Source organism: Cinclus cinclus, chromosome 4 (genome assembly GCF_963662255.1).
Source record: "Cinclus cinclus chromosome 4, bCinCin1.1, whole genome shotgun sequence".
NCBI lineage: Eukaryota > Metazoa > Chordata > Aves > Passeriformes > Cinclidae > Cinclus > Cinclus cinclus.
Window position 1 is genome coordinate 21,386,795 of NC_085049.1, and position 18,871 is coordinate 21,405,665.

Below are 18,871 nucleotides of genomic sequence, written 5' to 3' on the forward strand. Positions count from 1 at the left end.
CGTTGGGGTGGCCCAACGGCTGGGACAGCAGCCCAAGGGTACCCGAGCCTTCTCCGGAGGGCAACTGGTGAGAACACTATTTAACTTCGAACACCGCGGACCAGAGGTGGGTCCGGAAGAAGGAACAAAGATTTGGGGGCCGATAACGGCCACCGAACGCCCGCGGTCCTCCCTCCGAGGCGGCGCGGACGCTCCGCGCGTACCCGCCACCCACCGCCCGCCGCTCGCGCCGGTGGCGGCCCCGCCCCCGCTCGCGTTGGAGCCGCGAAGCGGCGAGATTGCAGTGGGACCATGGCTGCGCTGAGGGACTGCAAGGTGAGGGCAGGGCTGAGGGGCTGCGAGAGGATGGCAGCGTGAGGGGCGGGCGGAGCTAGGGGGCTGCGGGGGGACGGCAGGGCGAGGGGCTGTGAGGGCTGCGGGGGGAGGGCACCGCTCACCGCTGCGGCTCTGAGCCAGCGAGGCTCGGTTCTGCCCGTGCCCGGCGCCCAGGAGCGGCGTGTGGCCTCCCTGGGGCTTCCGGGGCTGCCGACGGGCTTTGGGCTGCGGTGGGCGGGGAGCTGAGCCGGGCTCGCTGTGGCTGGAGCTCGCCCTCATATGCTCGTGTGGATTTCGGAGGAGGGAAGCTGCTGCTGGGATCTGGAAAGGGGGAAGGGTCGCTGCACCCATCCCTTCTACTGGGGAAACAGACTCATGTCTGAGCATGTCTGGGTATTGTCCCCAGCGCAGGGGTCCCACGGCACCCACCTGTCCTTTCCGTGGGCCTCGGAAATGGGTTCGGCCTTCGAAATCAGCCTCGGGTCAAAGGGTGCAACCTACAGAAGGTGCTCACTGATTAGGCAATTTGCATGCTGTTTTTCTGATAAACTCCTTTTATGGTTGTGTTTTGGTTAATTAGGGCAGTGGCAGGCCGAAACAAAATCTTGAAGATTGAGTGTGACAGGTGAATGATTGACAGAGCTCTGGGGATCTGTCACACAAGGTGCCAGCTGCACCCCACAGAGAGCACAATTCTCATAGCCAGCTAACATTCGAGCAGAGAAAAAAATACAAATAAACAGTCACCAAGATCTCATGACTGAACTCTAATCTTAGAGCGGGGGAAAGGGCAAGGCTTTGGTCTCACCAAGAAGCAGTGACAAGAGCAAAGGCCATGACTCTCTAATGCAAGAGGCATCACAGAGAAGACTCTCTCCTGGAGTTAAGAGGGCTGTGGGAGATCAGTATAAGAGAACCCAAAGGCAGCCTCTCTGAGAAGGGGAACTGATAATTGCCTTACAGACTCTTGAGGCTGATTTTTGCCCACTAACACTCCCTCCTGGATTTCTTCAGTCACAGTCTGATACCTCCCTAGAGAGAAGCCCCCAGGACCTGATTGTCCCAAATAGTCTGGGCAGGACCTCTTAAGTACATCCTAGAGGACCAGGGGTGCTGCCTTTTCTGTGGTCCCAGTAGTTCTTTAGTTCTCAGTTGGCAATGAGAGGTTATGCTTGGAGCATATCTTTTGCATTTCTTAGAAGCCAGCAGCTGCTGTGGGATGGTTCTTCCCTGTAGCCCATTGTCCTGATGTGCTAGTAGTGGCACAGAGTGGTGCCAGAGTAGTGGCATCCCTGATGTGACACTCTTGCTGCCATTCTCCTGTTTCCAGAGTGGGAGTTTTCCAGTGAGGCGTCAGTCAGGTGGGCTGTAGCCATAGCAGGACAGAGGCTTTCCATAGTGGCTGGAAATAACACATACCTCAGCTAGATCAGCAGTGTCCTTAGGGATGGATGCAGGCCCATTTTCCACTAACCCTTGCTCTGCTGGTTTGTTCTGGTGCTCACACAGAGACTTTTCCATTCCTGTGAATCAGCATCAAGTCCCTTCAGAGTGGGACATCATTTTCTGCTTAGCAAGCACCTGAAGCTGTTGTGTAAAACAGACAGTGATGCAGAGACCTGCTCCAAGTGAAGCTTTTTTTTGATGACTGATGCTGAGGGTGACTCCTGACCTGCTTTGCAGATAGCCTGTAAGTAGCAAGCCTAACCTTGCTACCTGGTTGACTTTTCTCTTTATTCTTTTTCTGGATGATAAATGACATAGAGAATAAAAATTTTCCCCCAAGGTTGTTGAATAGAGTTTAAAGACTAACTGGCAGAAAAAGATGAAGGGATACACACAAGATTATAAACGTGGCTGGAACCAGTGGAGAAACAGATAAGAAGGAACACAGTGTTTTCTTGGTAAGTTATGTAACACAGAGACATGCCCAAAGAAAAAGTTCAAGGAAAGGTCTCCTTTAATATTGGAGCATTCAGTGAATATGACTACCAGAGACTCCTTTTTATGGCTCTCCTGGACTATAAAAGAACCTCCAGTAGGAGGAAGATGCATGCAAATTCATTATAGGAATTAGTTCTTTGTATTAGATAAGAGGCATGTATTAATGAATATGTATGGTTGTGATGGATGGGGACCTTTTTGCAAAGTCTCACCACACCCACAGAACAAGGAGAGTATGTCCTGTGCAGATAGCAAATGTCTGCTTTGTAGTGCTTCAAATTGTGTTAGGAAGTTTATTCTGGCCAATTTCAGCGTATAGTGTGAATTGTATATATAGTTATAGTATGAATTGCAAAGAAAATGTGTAACTTTAGATTCAGGTCTAGTTTTTCAGGCATGTAATTTGAAGACTCAATTGCTTTAGCTGTTGGAATGTGAGCCTTTAATCCAATCACAGTAGGAAAGCTTTAGGATGTATTAATAAAGTTGTCTTTGCCTGGTTATTTAAAAATTTTGACAGATTATTATAGCGAGGAAATGCTTTAAAATGTAAAATGAGAAGAGCTGAATCCTTGAAGCATCAGGAAGGACTAAGCCCCCATTAGGAGAAGTCTGAATTAGCTTGCCCAAGGTCTGTTTTTATAATATCCTCTAAGTTCTGTGTACTGCATTAAAGTAATGCTGAAGTGACTGGGGCAGTTTCTCAAATGAACTTTGCTCATTTGCCAGCAGCCAGCCAGGGGATGTTGTGCCTCAGTCATGTTATGTTACTAGAAACTATGGCAGCCCAATTCTGTTTTGCTTTTTAGCTTTATCCATTTCCCATGTTCTTATTGTTGTCAGGCTTGTATATAAATCTGTGATCCAAATTTTCAGTTGGTTAACTCCAAAAACTTAGTGGATTTGCTCTGACAGGCTGTTCGGTCTGCAAGTTGATTCAGAAGAACATTATTGTTTATACAAATTTGTAGATTATAGGGGAACAGGGTTTTATTTTACCAGGTCTCTACTTCACACAAGGTATGCCTGTACCAGAGGAACTCACCAACAACTGTAATGAATTCAGAATGGCACTGTCATTATGAGCTGTCAGGATTTTTGGTTCTCTTTAAAAAGAGCTGAGCAATTATTAGTTGCTATAAAGTTGTTTGTTGTAAAAGCACATCAGTCTCAAAAAAGCAAAAGGTCCTAAGTGTTAAAGTCTGTGCTAAAAGCTTTCAGCATAGAGTCCCAAATAAGCAAAGTCATGATGAGAAATAGAAGCAGCTCTCCGGTGCAAGGCCCTGAGAAGGCTGAAGTTGCAGACTAGTAGAAAGTCCTGAGCAGAGGCAGAGGCTGTGGGCTGGTACAGAATCTTGAGAAGCAGGTGCTCCCTGGTTTCTTTCTTCTTCTGTTCTTCTGTGAATCTAAAGCATTTCTTCTCCATCTATTAGAATTCTAGTTTCTTAGTATGAAAGTTTACACATAATCTACACATATGGTCTATATGTTCTAGCTGAAAAATGTAAGCAATATTCTTACTATATTTTTATTATGTCTAAAACTATGTTTTGGAGCTCTCATGCAGTGTTGTTTTTAAGACTTGTTTTCTACACTGATGTCTAGGGCTTTTAGTTTTTAAGGCACTTAAAGCATATTCTTACTTAAACTTACTTATCTAAAACTTAAACTTACACCTCTATTTCACGTATGAGTGTCTTAATATACTTCAATCCATCCAAAGGTTTTAATTCAAACCTTTCATTTTGATCTCTCTCTGAGGAACTCAGAGAGACCTCTGTTTCTGGTACACTTGGTAATTATTGGCTTCTTTAGTCTCACTACTGGCTCAACTAATTGAGTCTTAGATCTAACTACAACTGAACAAAAGGTTTGTTTCTGCCTCACGCTGTCCTTCCAATTTCTCTTTTTGAAGGTGCACAGCTGATGAAAATATCAGAACAGCATCAGTTTGAACATCTGTCAGTGTAGCCTGGAAGATGAGGGTGTAAAAGGAGCATGTTTGTGTTTGTTTGTTTGTTGTGCAGGCCTGGAAGGATGCTGGACTTGTCTTGTCCACGACCAGCAATGAAGCCTGTAAGCTCTTTGATGCTGTGCTGACACAGGTATGATCAAAAAGCACAAGAAAATGTGATTTGAATGGATTTGTGCATGAAGCATTCTTTTCTGTAGCTGATATTTAAACTTCTTATCAGCTGGGAGAGCCTCGAAATCAGGCCACCACAGAAGCTCAGCCTTTAGCTGGCAGCAGGAAACCCTTTTAAGCAGAGGGCTGTGCCAGATGCTGCAGCTGTGGTGAAAACCTCAGCCAGTGTGCTCATTCCACTTGATACCAACAAATCAGCCAGTTGACAAAAGCCCCATAGAAATCCAGGGTAATTGGTTCTGCTGGTGACTGAATTATATTAAACCCCAGTTTTTCTGTTTTTCTACTTCACTAAACCTACCTGACTGCAACATTTGTCCCCTAGTCATTTGCCTTGCTTTTGAATTTTAAGTGTCCACGAGAACAAACAGAAGTCCAGTATCATAGAGGATTTCTTGACCCTCTCTTGCTCTGTCTCTCTTACAGTATGCAACTTGGACCAATAATGAGAGCCTTGGAGGTATTGACGGATGTCTCTCCAAGCTAAAGGCAGCAGATCCAAACTTTAGTGAGTATAACCTTTGATTTTGAGCATTGAAAGTGCTGGATTAATGCCTGTTGTCTTGGTATTTAACTGACTTTGTTTACGCAAGGGGCAGGGTGATAGTTTATAGAATTCTGTAAAACTTCCTCAAAATCTAGAGCAGGCAGAATGCTTTTGTTTGGTGTTTTTTTCTTTTCATTTCACATAATATTTGAGTAGCTGTCATGAAAACCTTCTGAGAACTTTAGGCTTGGGAGACTTCCTGGACCCCTGTGTCCACAAGTCAGTTTTATTGTAAATGCTCAGCTCTTCTGGTGTTTTGCAGAGCTGAAGGCTCTGCTGTGAGTTCAGCTGGTGCTGTGCTGTTTCCTGCAGCGATGGGACATGTCATTGCCAATGGCTTGGAGCTGATTGGCACTGGAAGGACCGTGAGACTCGACAAGGAGCTGGACAGCGCTGTGAGGGCCATGGTGGCACTCTCCAAGTCACAGCCACTGACAGAGCGGGAGAGACTTCATGTGTCAGCACTGGATGTGTTTGCCAGGGGGTGAGTCCTCTGTCACCCTGCTCGAGGGACTGTGAAGAGTTCCATTGTCTACTGCAGGCAGTAGCAAAGGTTGGCAGTAGTGGTGAATGATGTTAGCTGACATCTAGCAAAGGATCAGGGTGAGATGTCACAGATTGTCCCTGAATTTCTGTCTCCACCCTAAGTGCCATGTCTAGCTGGTGAGCAGCACTGTAGGAGGTAAAGTGCTCTATTGCCACCACTTCTAGCATTAAGCACTCCAGGTTTTAAATCTGCCACAGATCCATCAGTGTGGTTTAGAACTAGGAAATTAAGTATTTGGCTACAGTCAGGTTCAGACTCAGGTGCACAGAAGGAAAGTTACAGAATTCTTTCTCTTGTCTCCCTGTGTCAAAACCTGTTTCCCCTGTAAAACAGGGAGATTAGATTGTCACACGTGCTGTAGAGGCTCACTGCTTTATTCCATATGATAAATCTATATGAAATGCAGAACATACGGGCTAATGATTCACTTTCATTATTTGTTTGCCAAACAAATGGGTGAGTATGGATTTGCCTCACATCTCAGCAAAGGAAATGAGGAAGCTACTGAAGCTCTGCCACTGGGTTTGATTCCCACAAAAGAGGGAAGGTGTCTTTGTACATACAGAGTTCCATTAATTATGGTGGGTCCCTGTAGGAACTATTCAGCCCTGTAGGAAAATTTTTAGATTTATGGTGTAAGCTTGTTTCATTTTCCTTGTGTGTTGCAGTGATTTGGTGTAACCCAACACAATTTCTTTCATAAGATTTCTCAGAAGGTGCCAAATGAAGATAATCCCATTATTAGCTTAGAAAAGACTAAAGAATTCCTTCAAGGAAAAGAGTAAGTCATTTGGTGCTGTATTTTCTATTTTTCAGCATCATTTAAGTTCAGGACTAACAGTAGGGGCACATATGTGTGCCTTCTTTCAGTAATGGAAATAATTTTTTATTTCTAGTCAACTTCCAAAAGCTTGTGATCTATGGGAGCAGATTCTGCAGAACCACCCAACTGACCTGCTAGCCCTCAAATTTTCCCATGACACTTACTTCTACCTGGGATATCAACGTCAGATGCGAGATTCTGTTGCCCGTGTTTATCCTTTCTGGACACGTGATGTTCCTCTGAGCAGGTGGGTCATGCTTCATTTGGAAATTGCTCTTTACCTGGTGTGCATGGACTATGTGATTTTTAGGTTCAGACTTACAAGTTCAGGATCTTTTGGAAACAGACATGTAGACAAAATCTAGAAGTTAATCAAACTTGACCACACACAGAGTGTGTCTTCGATATCCTCCTTGACACTGTTGTTGAGGGATTTTTCTTAAGTGAGCTGTGTCTCTCTGCTGTCAAATATGGCACATAGTGTGTGACACACAGGATAAAATCATGTCCTCACCCAGGGCAGTGGCAAAATTTAATTTCTTCCCAAAAAATAGTATTCATCTAGATCCACTAAATAAATCAGGTGCACATAACATCCTTAATTTTCCTTTATGTTGGGAATTATTTACAACCAGTTTTAAAGGGCCACTTCATGTAAAAGTACCCTACCATGGTTTTATGGGCACTGGGGAAAATGTAGAGGTTTGCCTTTGAGATGCTTGGATAGCTTTGTTGACAGCAGTGTCTCACTTCTAGCTTTTTAGTTCTGCATCTTGCAACTGTTATGGAGATCAGCTGCTAGTTCTGTGTAACTGGTGATTGCATCTCATCCAGAGATGGAAATGTCTGTTCTGATGTGCATCTTGTCACTATTTGCCATGCTGGTGTCTCAGGGTCACTCATTTCTTCTGAGAATTAGCTTAGCAGTTCTGTATCTTGTGAGCTTGAACCTTTGTAAATTGTACTACAAGAACTTTTTTGAGATAAGTGCTCTTTCTAGTATTTTTTTTTTCAGTCCTGGATTAAACCTAGTTGTAAATGGATAATGTGCTCTTTTTTTCCCCTTTTGTTAGCTATGTGAAGGGCTACTACTCTTTTGGACTTGTGGAAACAAACCTTTTTGACCATGCTGAGAAGGTTGCCCATGAGGTAAACTGCCTGCTGTTGGTGCTAAAAGGCTTGAGAGTTCTCAAGACAGGGTGGTGGTTCTGCCACTTGTTAGTCAAAGTAGCAAAGAGATACAGCTCAGCGTGGAAATGCTCACAGACCTTTGTGAGACTTGTTGATGACTATTCTCACATTTCTGCCCCACCAAGGCAGTTTCACTAGACTGTATTCCCCTCACTTGCTTATGAGCATGCCCTGTCAGGTGGGATCAGAACACCCCTATAAAATCCATATATCAGCCTATCTGCTGCTTCCCACATGTATAATTGGCTGTTTACTCCTGTTAAAGAATGGTGGATTGTTTGAACGTAGTCTGCTCTTGACAATCAGTCTGTTTGGATCCTGCTTCCTTTTTTTCCTAGATGTTTTTTCCTGGATTATTGAACAATTAACTGTTACAGTGTTCCTGGGGATCAGCCTGTTTCTTTTCTATGAAGATAGTAATTATACTTGACTTTCTCCAGTCCTCAGGATTATCCCTGTCCTCCGGAAGTCTTAGACACAATCTCTAATGGGTGTTCTTGACAAAACTTCTGTTACATCAAATTGCTGAAAGTGACAATAGAGACTAAACCCCAAAACTTAACCTTTATTAGGTTTATGATTAACTTTGCAAAATGCCGAAAGACTAGTGGGAGTTGTTGGGCCAAGGAAGAGGAATTGGCTGAATACTCAGAGCTGGCCATTTTTTTGGAAAAGAAATAGTTATCATTGTAATAATAGAAATGTATAGTATAGTATAGTATAGTATAGTATAGTATAGTATAGTATAGTATAGTATAGTATATAGAAATTGTTGTATAGTGCAAGGCATTATATCATGGAATATATTGTGCCTGTGCCTGCAGTTCTTTCATTGATACATGTCTGTGAAATAGATGTAATTTCACATCAAACTAGGACACACAGTCAGCATCAAAGCCTGCGTTTTGAAGTGTTTTGCAGGTTTTCATCTCCTGGCAGCAGAAGCTGGGAAGTGAAGTCAGCCAGAAACATTGTCTTCCTTTTCTGTCCAAATCAGACTTCTGGGCTGTGCTTAGTTGGAGTGGTACAAGGAGGTACTTAACATGCAGCAAGTAAAAAGTAGTCTCTTGTCTCTAGATAAGCAGTGATAAATGTCTGTATTTGCAAGTTTGTAAGGCTCATTGTGTTTTCCTGTTCTTCACTCATAGGCTTTGGCTATAAATCAGACCGATGCCTGGTCTGTCCATACTATAGCTCATGTAAATGAAATGAAAGCAGAGGTGGAGAAAGGCTTAAAATTCATGAAGGAAACGGAAAAGAACTGGAAGGTAAACCTTTTTGTGGCATCCCTAAAAAGGCTCCTTTTAGGTTTTCCTTAATTCCTGCAGCCAAGTTATTGAGTCCTCTGCCTGCAATTCATTCCTATCTGTAGACCTGTTACAATCAATGCAGAGTTTGCATATTAGAGGAAATCCTTGAGGTGCTGCTACTCTCCATGCAGCTTTTAAACAAGAGGGAAGAAGAAGTGGTGTGTTATGAGGCACATGGCTGTCCCTATTTGTGATCTGTTGTGTGGTTATAAAAGTGACGTGACCACTGATTCTTTCACAAGCTTTTTACTTAGGCCGGTAAGCACTGACAGTCACTTGAAGGACCTGGCACCTAAGATGAGCTGGGAAATGACACAGTCAAATCAACTGTTTCAAAACACTAAAATATTTGTTTGCTTCTGGATAGGGAGAGGATTTTAAGAATAACTGTGAAGAGAAGAGAAATTATGCTCTTTTTTCTAGTGTACTAGTTACTTTCTAGTGTATCAGTTACCTTACATATCCAAAATGTTTGATACCATCTTTCAGACTATTGAAAAGGTTAATTGGTCTTGTCATGTGGTCCTTTGCTGGAAATTAAGTTTCATTTTGTGTTTGACAGATTTTACCCAGTGATTTACTCTGTTATATTCAGAGCTGAGGGCTGTGAGGTTTGCCTTTGCTCGAATGCACAAGAGTCTATTTTAGAGTCATCTGAGCTGACTGTTCCACCTCACCCAATGAACAGGACTGGACAGTCAGACTAGAAAGGCTGTTTTTGTGCTTGTTTTATTTTTTAAGTTCAGCATTTAGATACTGGGCTTGGAAGTGCAGACAGAAAACTCTTGCTTGAAGTTCACACCTGTCACTTCCCAGAAAGGATTTTGTCTTTTGTTAGTTTTAATGAAGCAATGATGTAGGTGGCTGATAGTTTGGATGATACCTTAAAAACCCGAGTCAGTGATTGTTGGATAGATTTTTTTAAACTCTTGCTTCTTAAAATAGTTGCATGTCTCTGTGATTCATACTGTTTGTCCAAATAAAATCAAGTGCAAGCCCACATCTCTCTAGCAGTTTAATCTTCTTCAGAGTTCAAATTTAGCAGCAGGGAAAAGGTTTTGCTTTATTTAGTCAGGTAATTCCATGATCTTATTTGCATGACATTTGGAACGGCGGTATGATATTCAACTTGATATTATCAGTGTTTGTGCCAAGCACGTAACTGCTTCTGTTGCTTGGGTTTGGTTTGTGATTTAATATTAAACAAACAAAGATTACCATAATGTTTATCTTAGCACTGTAAGGACCTGATACTTATTTGGAACCTTACCTTTGTGCTTCCTAAAAGTGGTTGTTACAGTTGTCAGTATGACAATAAAGATGATTTTTCCACTTATGAGACCATTAAGTTTAACTACAGAACTGGGAGAGAATGGGAGGAGAGGAGTGAACCTTTCTGGTATTTTAATTTTCGCCAAAGGATTGTGGAACTACATTTGTCTATTTTTAATGCATTCACAAAAATGAACTGCAATTGCCTTGAACTGCAATCTAGGGAGGAGGATTTGAAGTTCAGGTGCCAGCTGGAAAGGACAGTGCGAAATTGGTGCAGTCCAGCAAAAATTCATCTCACCTGATGAGCTGCCAGTGTGTTTAGCATCTCTTGCAGCTTCTGTATCCTGTAGTAAAACTTGTTTAAAAGGTGATTCCTCTTTGTCTGAGGTAGGTTCTGGATGGCTGGGAGAAATGGCCCTCATAAGGCCTCCATATCCTCTTCTCTCTGCTGTCTGGCCAGTTTACTTCAGACAAGATGCCTAAATTTTAAATGAGACAAATCTTACTCCTATAGATGTGGATTAATTTTTTTTTTTTAAAGGGTGCTGAAGAAAGGTGAATTCTGAAGCAGCCAAGTGAAACTCTTATTTGGGAAATTGTGTGTGGGGAACCTTGGGTTTGAGGTGTTGCCCTGAATGTCTGAAAGGAGAAGTGTACCAAATGAGGTGTCCTGGAGCTGATTTAAATTTCTTGACTCTTTTGTGGCTCCTGAAGTACTCTGTTTTGCTGAAGGAGGAAACAGAAACCTGACTAGATAACTTGAAAAGAGAAGTTATTTTGTAAATATGTAGTTAATTTTTAAAACTTTTTTTAACTTTTTTTTTTATTTTGTCTCCAGAGCAGTGATATGCTTGCTTGCCATAATTACTGGCACTGGGCTTTATACTACATTGAAAAGGTATGAGATATTTTCATACATGTGCTTTTATGGTCCAGATAGATTATCTAAAGCTCTTTAAAAAGGAGAACTGGCATTTACTAGGGGGGTGTGTCAGCTATTTGAAGGGATGTTTTTGTAAAATAGCACAATGCTACATTTACAAAGTGGCATAGGCTTTTAATACTGTTATTTTGAGAATTTTAATTACAGTGGTCAAAGGTTTCAGTATCTTTCTAAGAATGTTGAAATATTGCTGTGAGATTATTGCATGTTTGCAGAGCCAATAGTCTCACTAATTACATTTAGCACAGTTATTTGATAGCAAGATGAATTTAGATCTCTAATTCAGTGACAAAAATTAACAAAATTCTTACCAAATTCAGTACTCATTTTCTGGCCCAAAAAATTCTTGAATATAAAAAAAGAGACCATAAACGCTAAATTGGGTTGCCAGTGCTATTAATTATTGTTACTAATTCTTACTGTTGAAAGCCTTTAAAAAAGATTGAAATTTTATCCAGCCTGTCAGAATTTCCTTGGATTTAATGCTTAGCACTCGTGGGGTTCAGCTTAATAGGGAGATAAATGTGGCATCCTTGAGAAGGCAGCATCTTTAGGGCAGAAAGCAGGGTAACATAGAAGGAACATAATTCTCAACAGGAGTCCAATAGTTTTAATTTGCCACTTCCTGACCACATAACTTTTTGAAGGCTACTTAAAACTGTTTTTTATTTTCCCATCTCTTCACATGCACCATGAGATGCTCTGGTTCTTGCAGAAATCTCTGAAAGGAACATTAGAATGAGAGACAATACCTCATGTTTCTCCTTCTTGCTTAACTTGTGCCAGTATTGGTACTTATTCTTAGATGAAACCTCAACATACTGATTATTTTGGCTGTTAAATCCAGGCTTTTCTGCTTTGATTACCTCAAAGTTCTTTGACTTGGTTTGTTTTGATCAGGCAGTCCTGAAGAGATGTTATGATGTCTGTTAATGTCTTTGTCTCTGGTTGCTGCCAGTTTCTGCTGGTTGCTGTGTCTGCACAATAACCACAGTCCTCCTTTGCTTTTCCAGGGGGAATATGAAGCTGCTTTGACAATTTATGACAAGCATGTGAGTAGGGGCCTTTTTCCATTTACTGAGATCATGCCAGATCACAATGTGTACTTTCGTCCTTCTGTGTGAGATTGAAACCTATCACAGTGTGTGATCTGTGTATAAATACTGTTTACATCTGTTATTACAGTCTTTTGGGGAAACAGCTTCTCAGCATTTCTGGGAAAAATGCCCCAAGGACTTGAGTGTTACATGAGTGCTTGAAAGAGCTACAGTGGTACTGATTTCCATTCTGTTCATGTTTCTTATTCACACCTTTTAAAGGATGTAAATTAATTTTCCGATTAAGTCAAGTCATCTTTACAAAGAACTGGTTTTGCATGTTAGGTACGAAGTCAACTGTCTGGATTTCGAAACAACCTTTGTAAATAAGTAGTATCAAATTAGATAACATAGCACATCTTTGTAAGGATTGTAAAAATACTGCAAGCATTAAGAAAGCTGCTGGGCAGATTTCTATCTACTAATATTGATCAAGAGAAGTAATATTTATGGCACAATTTTGGAAAAAATAAAATACCGTGGTGATTCTCCATATTTACTGAGAAAAACAACACATATAAAGCCAAAAAAATTTCTGTCATTGCAAATTCCTGTATTCAAGAAAGATGCAATTAGGACTATTACAAAACAAGTAATTTTGAATTAATAGGATAAAATTTATTTAGTACTGTGAAAAATAAGTTCATAATCTGAGGAAGTCTTCACTAGCACATCACTTGGCCAGCCTACGAGTACTTGTGATTACAGATTGCTCCCCCATGCCTAACAAGTGGAAGCATCCTGGATATAGTTGATAACACTTCAATGCTCTACAGGCTTCATCTGGAAGGTAGGATATCCTCTGGCTATTCTTTTTTGTAACTTTTCCTTCTTCCCTTCCCCTGCTGTTCATGTTGGGGAGGTACTTCAGTGTAATTACACAGCAAGCTCAATCAGTGTTTCAAAAGAAACTTTAGGAAAGCATCAGTGTAAAATTCCTAATAATGTCCATAAGCTTTATTCTTCCCAAGAGCGTCCATTTTCCATGCCAGTGTGGCATAGCAGTCAGCTCCAGCTAGCATAGGTCACATACTTCTTTGACAAGTCCACTTCTATTGTCCCTGGAGGTTTGAGGCTGAGCAATCAAGTGCATAAGCCTCTAAAAACCCATAGAATTTTCTGGATGTAAATTTTCATTTAGAGCCTTTTTTTTCTGGTTTTATCCTGATTGAAATAGTTCATATGGGCATATCACCTTCTGGCTTTTTGTACTTTCCTAACTCAGTGGCATTTCCCCTCTTAATATCAGTGTTTTTACACTGGGGTTCATGGCAGGGGACATGATGGGAAGACAGCGTCACACTGTTCGGCTGAAACATTAATGATGTATTGGGGTATTTATTAAATCCTCTCACTCTGTCTTGTGATTGCTACAGATGGCTCATGGTGAGCAGCACCTCCAAGACATTATGAGCATGTCATAATAAAGCCAGAAGCTCACACTATGCAGACTAAAATAATGCCTTTAAACTCCTGACAGTCAAGAAACTCTTAGCTCAGATAAGGCAGGCTGTGGCTGAGCATTATTGCTACCTTAATTTTGCCACATCAGGAAACATTCTCTTGAGTTCAGTAGGAATGTTTTATGCTGAGTGTCTAAAAGTACATTGCAAAGTCATACTTTCGCATGTGGCAATGTTATTGAGAGAAGTATTTTTACTCTTAGGTGTAAAGCTTGGGGACAGGTGGAATGATCTCCTTGGGGTTACAAAGAAGCACACCAAGGATCACATTCTTCTATTCAATGATGTTCACTTCTTGATGTCTTTCCTTGGAGCCAAAGACCACAAAACTACTGAAGAGCTTTTAACAACTCTGCAGGAACTTGCCAAGTAAGCAAGGAATTCCTGCATTGGGTTCAGTGAATTGCCCTCTGAACTTCAGGGTGATGATGTCTCTGGCTTGCTGAAGCTCCAACGTGTTCCTCCCTGCCTTAGCATGTCACTGGGAAAACATCTGGTTTAAGCAGGGCAACATCCAGTTAGGAGATCCATATCATTATTTATTTTTTGAGTTAATGTCTGGAGGGGTTTCTCATCTTGTTAAGCAGAAATCTTTCATGTTTGAGGTCATGGACACCACCTGAGCAGTTGCTGTGTGTTTCCTTTTAGTGGGGTCAGACTAAGCTGTGTTACAGACAAGGAGTAAAGTATGTTAATAAGAACATTCTACAGGATATGTCAGCTGTCTGTGGTGGATCTTTTCTGCTCTGGTATAAAAGGTTAATAACAGAATGTTAGTTGGTAGTGATATTCTAATGGCTACTCTTTAATGTGTTGTTAGGTCCATCTGCAGGAAATTAGGTTTCAAGTACTACTAAAGTAATAATCTAGGATATTTCACTTTCAAATTAAGTTATTTGAAAAAGCTGAGTATTTAACTACTACATCCGAAAAATTACGGTTTTGTGTTCCCTTAGGTATTAAATGAGTGTGAGTTGCCTTGGGTTTTTTGAAGGGGTTCATACATATCTATACTTTAAATTCTTCCCCCCACTACACCCTTTTTTCCCCTCTGTTTAAACATCTGTTACTTCCTTTGCTGTTAAAAAAAAGGAAGGAGAGCCTGAAATTTTCACTATTTGTTCCTGACTATATGTAGTTTCAAGTAATACTGTAATTTTTAAGAATACTTATCTAAACAAATAACTTTCAAAGCAAGCCTGTCTCATTTAACTAAAGTAGAAAATGACGAATATATTTTGTTATTTATTCTATTATTTATGTAAGTTTGTCAGTATATATAAGTTATAGAGAACTGCCCACTCCAGAGGCTTTAATGAACATGTGTTCATATATGCTACTTATTCTTCTACCCAGTGCTTCCTTTCATCTACTTCCAGCCTTAATAATGCATGTGTACATTTTTAGCTGTAGTATGAAATATTATAAAGCTTAATTTCATTACTTGAGAAAGCAGGCTGTGATCTGAAGGAGCTATATTAATGATTGGATTAATTTACGTCTGTCACAAATATGTAATATACAAATGATACCCCAGAGGCATTTTGTATGTGTTAAGAAAGTAGTGATACAATCTGGGCACAAACATCAGTCCCATCTGGCATTGCACCAGTATTTTTCTCTAGCCTTAGCCATGGAAAGTTGCTGGGAATTCGTCGGGTGTCCCATGGCGCTCTCTGGTGGTTGGTGTCACACGCTCCTTTCCATGGAAATGCTGGACATAACGCATAAATGAGGAATTGTTCCATCATTTTCATCACTGGCTGTCTCAAGTTGCTTCAAATGAACATCTGTTGTGCACTTTTATCTTTCTAGGATGCCGCAATTTATTTAAGGAATGATAAACACGTAGGGCAGTGTTGCCTATTGGAAAATGAAGGGTGGCCAGTGAAAGAAACAGGAAGTTTTGTAACACTGACTTGAGAAGGAGCTGGCTTGCGAGGTCATGACTGGGAGCTGTGTGCAAGGACTGGTGGTCACATGTTGCCAGACAAAGGATTAGCAGTAGGATGTTCTGGTGGGGTCAGCAGAAGAGAAACTGCAGTTTTCTTACTGTCCTAGCCCAAACTGTTTATTGCAGAGGTAGGAGGGGTTGGGCTTGTGCCTTTTGTGGGTATATTCAGGAGAGTAAAAACTTGATTGCTGGATGAGTAACAAAACGCTGAAAGTAGCATAGCCACACCAAAAGATACGACCTAAGTAAAGTACCTGAAACATCAGGCTTTGTACAGTAAAACCCCTCCCCCCCCCCCAAAAAAAAAACAAAAACCTGTCTGCAGGCAGTGGCAGACTTGCATTGAAATATGGCTATTTATGCTTTGGCTTTATGGAAGTTAACCACTTTTTCATTCTACAGAGCACCTCATGAAGACCACCAGCTTTCTCTGGCTCCTAGTTTGGGGCTGCCACTGTGCCAGGCTTTTGTAGAGTTTGAAAATGGGAATTGTGACAAAGCTGTAGACCTGCTGTACCCAATCCGTTATGAACTAGTCCAAGTGGGAGGCAGTGATGCTCAGGTAAAGGAGATCCAGAAAAGATTTTGATGTGACTTAATCCCCTTTCAGTAGACACCATTAAGCACTTACCTCATCAACAGCACTTCTGTCTTAGACAGTGAAAAGCTAACTTGTGACTGAATCCTGTTTGTAAACACTTACTGGCAGGGTTAGCTATTTATTTTTAATGTTGATATGTTTCCTTCCTGTCAATTTAACAGTCTGGTACCCAAGACACTGTAACCAGCAATACATTATAAATTACTTATTAATTTGTATTTTGCTGACTTTTTTTTCCAGAGAGATGTTTTCAGCCTGTTATTGATTCATGCTGCTTTAAATTCTAAATCAAAGGCCAAACAAAACCTTGCAAGGTGAGTATTTCCCCTGATAAATATTTGTAGAAATAGCACTATTGCTAAAAGTAAGAAGTAATGAATATATTCAAACCAGTAAATTTAAGGCTAAAATTATATGCAAGCATTTGTGTTAAATGTAGCAACATTTAACCAGGATAAAAAGTACAATAGCTTCCAATTCCAGAAGTCCACTCTTGCACCCTGTATGGATGATCTGTGTATGTTCAAGGGTAGTTGATTTTCAGATGATTCTGTGTTCAAATATGGCCTGTTGGACATGTGTAGCATGGACTGCTAAGCTTCTGTGAACTACTGCAACTCCAGACAGTGCCACTGCTGACATCTCTTTTGCTGGGAGGTCAAAGGTGTGCTCTTCCACGTGGGCTTGCCTCAGCACAGCCTGTTTGGCAGAACAGTGCATGTTTATCACCCACTTCTCGCCCTCCTGCTTCTCCTTTCGCAGGTGTCTCCTGCATGAACGTGATGTGATGAGACCAAAGTCACCAATGACTGAGCGGCTGATCAGGAAGGCAGCAGCCGTGCATTCCATGGCATAGGGCTTTCCTCCAGCTTCAGCTGAAAGAGCCAGGAGCTTTCCACAAAGTCTGGGTGCAGGGAGTGCAGGAGTGCTGTGAAGGAATTTGGGGAGGTACTCAAGGTAAAAAGATCTGACAATAATTTCCTTAAAAAAAAGACAGAGCTGTTGCATTTCTGAAGGTTGTGTCTTAGATGATTGCACAAGGAAAGAAGAAAACTTGCTGATAATGCACAGCTTTCTGGAGCATCCCAAAGGCACTGCTGCTCTGATATGTTTTCCTGAATGTTCCCTCTGATCCTGATTATACACAGTGTAGTAACAATGCCTGGATTTCAGTCTTTCTTTGGTCCAGTTTGTTACTTGGCCTACATGTGAAGTAAACTGCACAGGTAATTCAAAGAGAGCTTTTAAATAAAGCTAATAGGAAGGTGTGGGGCCAGAGCCAATACAGGCATGAACTGAATTCCATGTCAAGCTTCAAGCCCATTCAGGCAGGAGCCACTGATCTGTCTGCATTCAGGTTCTCTTTCCAGGTATACATTTTTTAACTCCCTCTGCTAAAATTTCTCCTTGCAATATAGCATAGCAGAGCTTTTTGGAATTACTGGGTGACTGAAACCAGACAAGAATAATGTCTATTTTGACACAGGTGCTCTCTCAGCACTTTTAAATCTTTAAGGTATGGACTGGGTCTTCATGCTTCCCTGAGCTTTTGGATAGTCAGGCCTTAGTACCATCTCACTCCAGAGAGTCCCTGCATGTTGGGGTTTAAACCAGGGTTAAAACACAGAGAGGTGAAGACCAGGAGGGAGTACTGCCATGGAAAGAGGGCTCAGGAGGATGGACACAGTTCTGTCCAAGCACACGTGATGGGACAAACTTCAGTGCTGCAAGTCGGGCACGATGTGAGCCACAGGCCTCGAGGGAGCTCTGGTGTCTCTGTATTCCTGCAGCATCCCAGAGCTAATACACTGTCTTGCAATAGCATTCCAGAAATCCCCAATGACAGGGAAGATCATATTTCACACTGAAACTGAACTCATGCCTCCTCTTCCAGAATAGAAATCCAATACTCTGCAACTGCCCAAGCTCTGGCTTTGCTTCCACTCTCCTGGCCTCACTTTCCTGCCCCGCCTTCCTGTCCCCCTCAGGCTCTTCCCCGTGTCCCACAGCAGCCTTGTCCTACAGTTTCCTTTTGACCTAAGAAAGCACTTCTAATAGCTGGCCCTACACTGCCCCAGAGTTCCTGCACTGTGGAACAAGAGGTAGAAGTGTTTTGCTGATATTTTGCTTTACCCAATCCACCCCTGAGGCAGAAACAGCTTAAAGCAATGATAATGAAACCATTTAAGGCATGGCATTCCTTGCCTTCAGGTCTTCTTGATTTATGAGCATGCTCTTCATCAGCTTCATCACTGCTTGTCTGCTCAGCCATGGTGGGGGGTGACTCACTTGGGACAAGTTACACTGGATTTTTACTATTATTTTTAGTAAGTGCACTTCAAGCAATGACTTCAGACAGTTAACTTTTTACTCGAGGAATGTAACCAATTGTATAAGGGAACAAAAGCCTGAGAAAGCTCAGACTGGCTATGCGGGGTATAATCAATGTAATCAATGACAGCTCTACTTTCAGTAGAACGTGACTGAGAATTTTGTCTGCTTTGCCTTAATAAATTCAAAGATGATTTTTGTTGAGCAAGTACATGACTTCTTTGCATGTGTGAAGCTTTTAAATGTGTTATTCAGCTGAATTTCATGGACCTGTAACAGTTTGCACTGACTTTGTTTCCATCACAGTGGCCAGAAGCATCCTGCAGTGGAGAGCAGCAGTACCTGTGCTCACACAGAGTCACATGGCACAGCCTCCCGGGGTTG

At 41.6% G+C, this 18,871-nt stretch overlaps 1 protein-coding gene across 1 annotated transcript; it reads left to right on the plus strand.

Annotated features, from left to right (window-relative positions):
• The first annotated feature begins 291 nt into the window (after positions 1-291).
• TTC38 (tetratricopeptide repeat domain 38) lies at positions 292-18,698 on the plus strand. The gene is made up of 14 exons (XM_062490888.1): positions 292-315; positions 4,287-4,364; positions 4,832-4,913; positions 5,265-5,436; positions 6,396-6,569; positions 7,396-7,471; positions 8,662-8,781; positions 10,937-10,996; positions 12,055-12,093; positions 12,847-12,928; positions 13,805-13,970; positions 15,958-16,117; positions 16,397-16,470; positions 16,919-18,698. The coding sequence occupies exons 1-14, from the start codon at positions 292-294 to the stop codon at positions 17,010-17,012; spliced, it is 1,401 nt and encodes a 466-aa protein (XP_062346872.1). The 3' UTR covers positions 17,013-18,698.
• The last annotated feature ends 173 nt before the right edge of the window (positions 18,699-18,871 follow it).

Bases quoted from the DNA above. Each gene is read 5' to 3' on its own strand.
- TTC38 (XM_062490888.1), top strand. From the start codon at position 292: ATGGCTGCGCTGAGGGACTGCAAG. The intron at 4,914-5,264 runs GTGAGTATAACC...TGTTTCCTGCAG, and splicing joins GGCAGCAGATCCAAACTTTA to CGATGGGACATGTCATTGCC. The intron at 5,437-6,395 runs GTGAGTCCTCTG...TTTTATTTCTAG, and splicing joins CTGGATGTGTTTGCCAGGGG to TCAACTTCCAAAAGCTTGTG.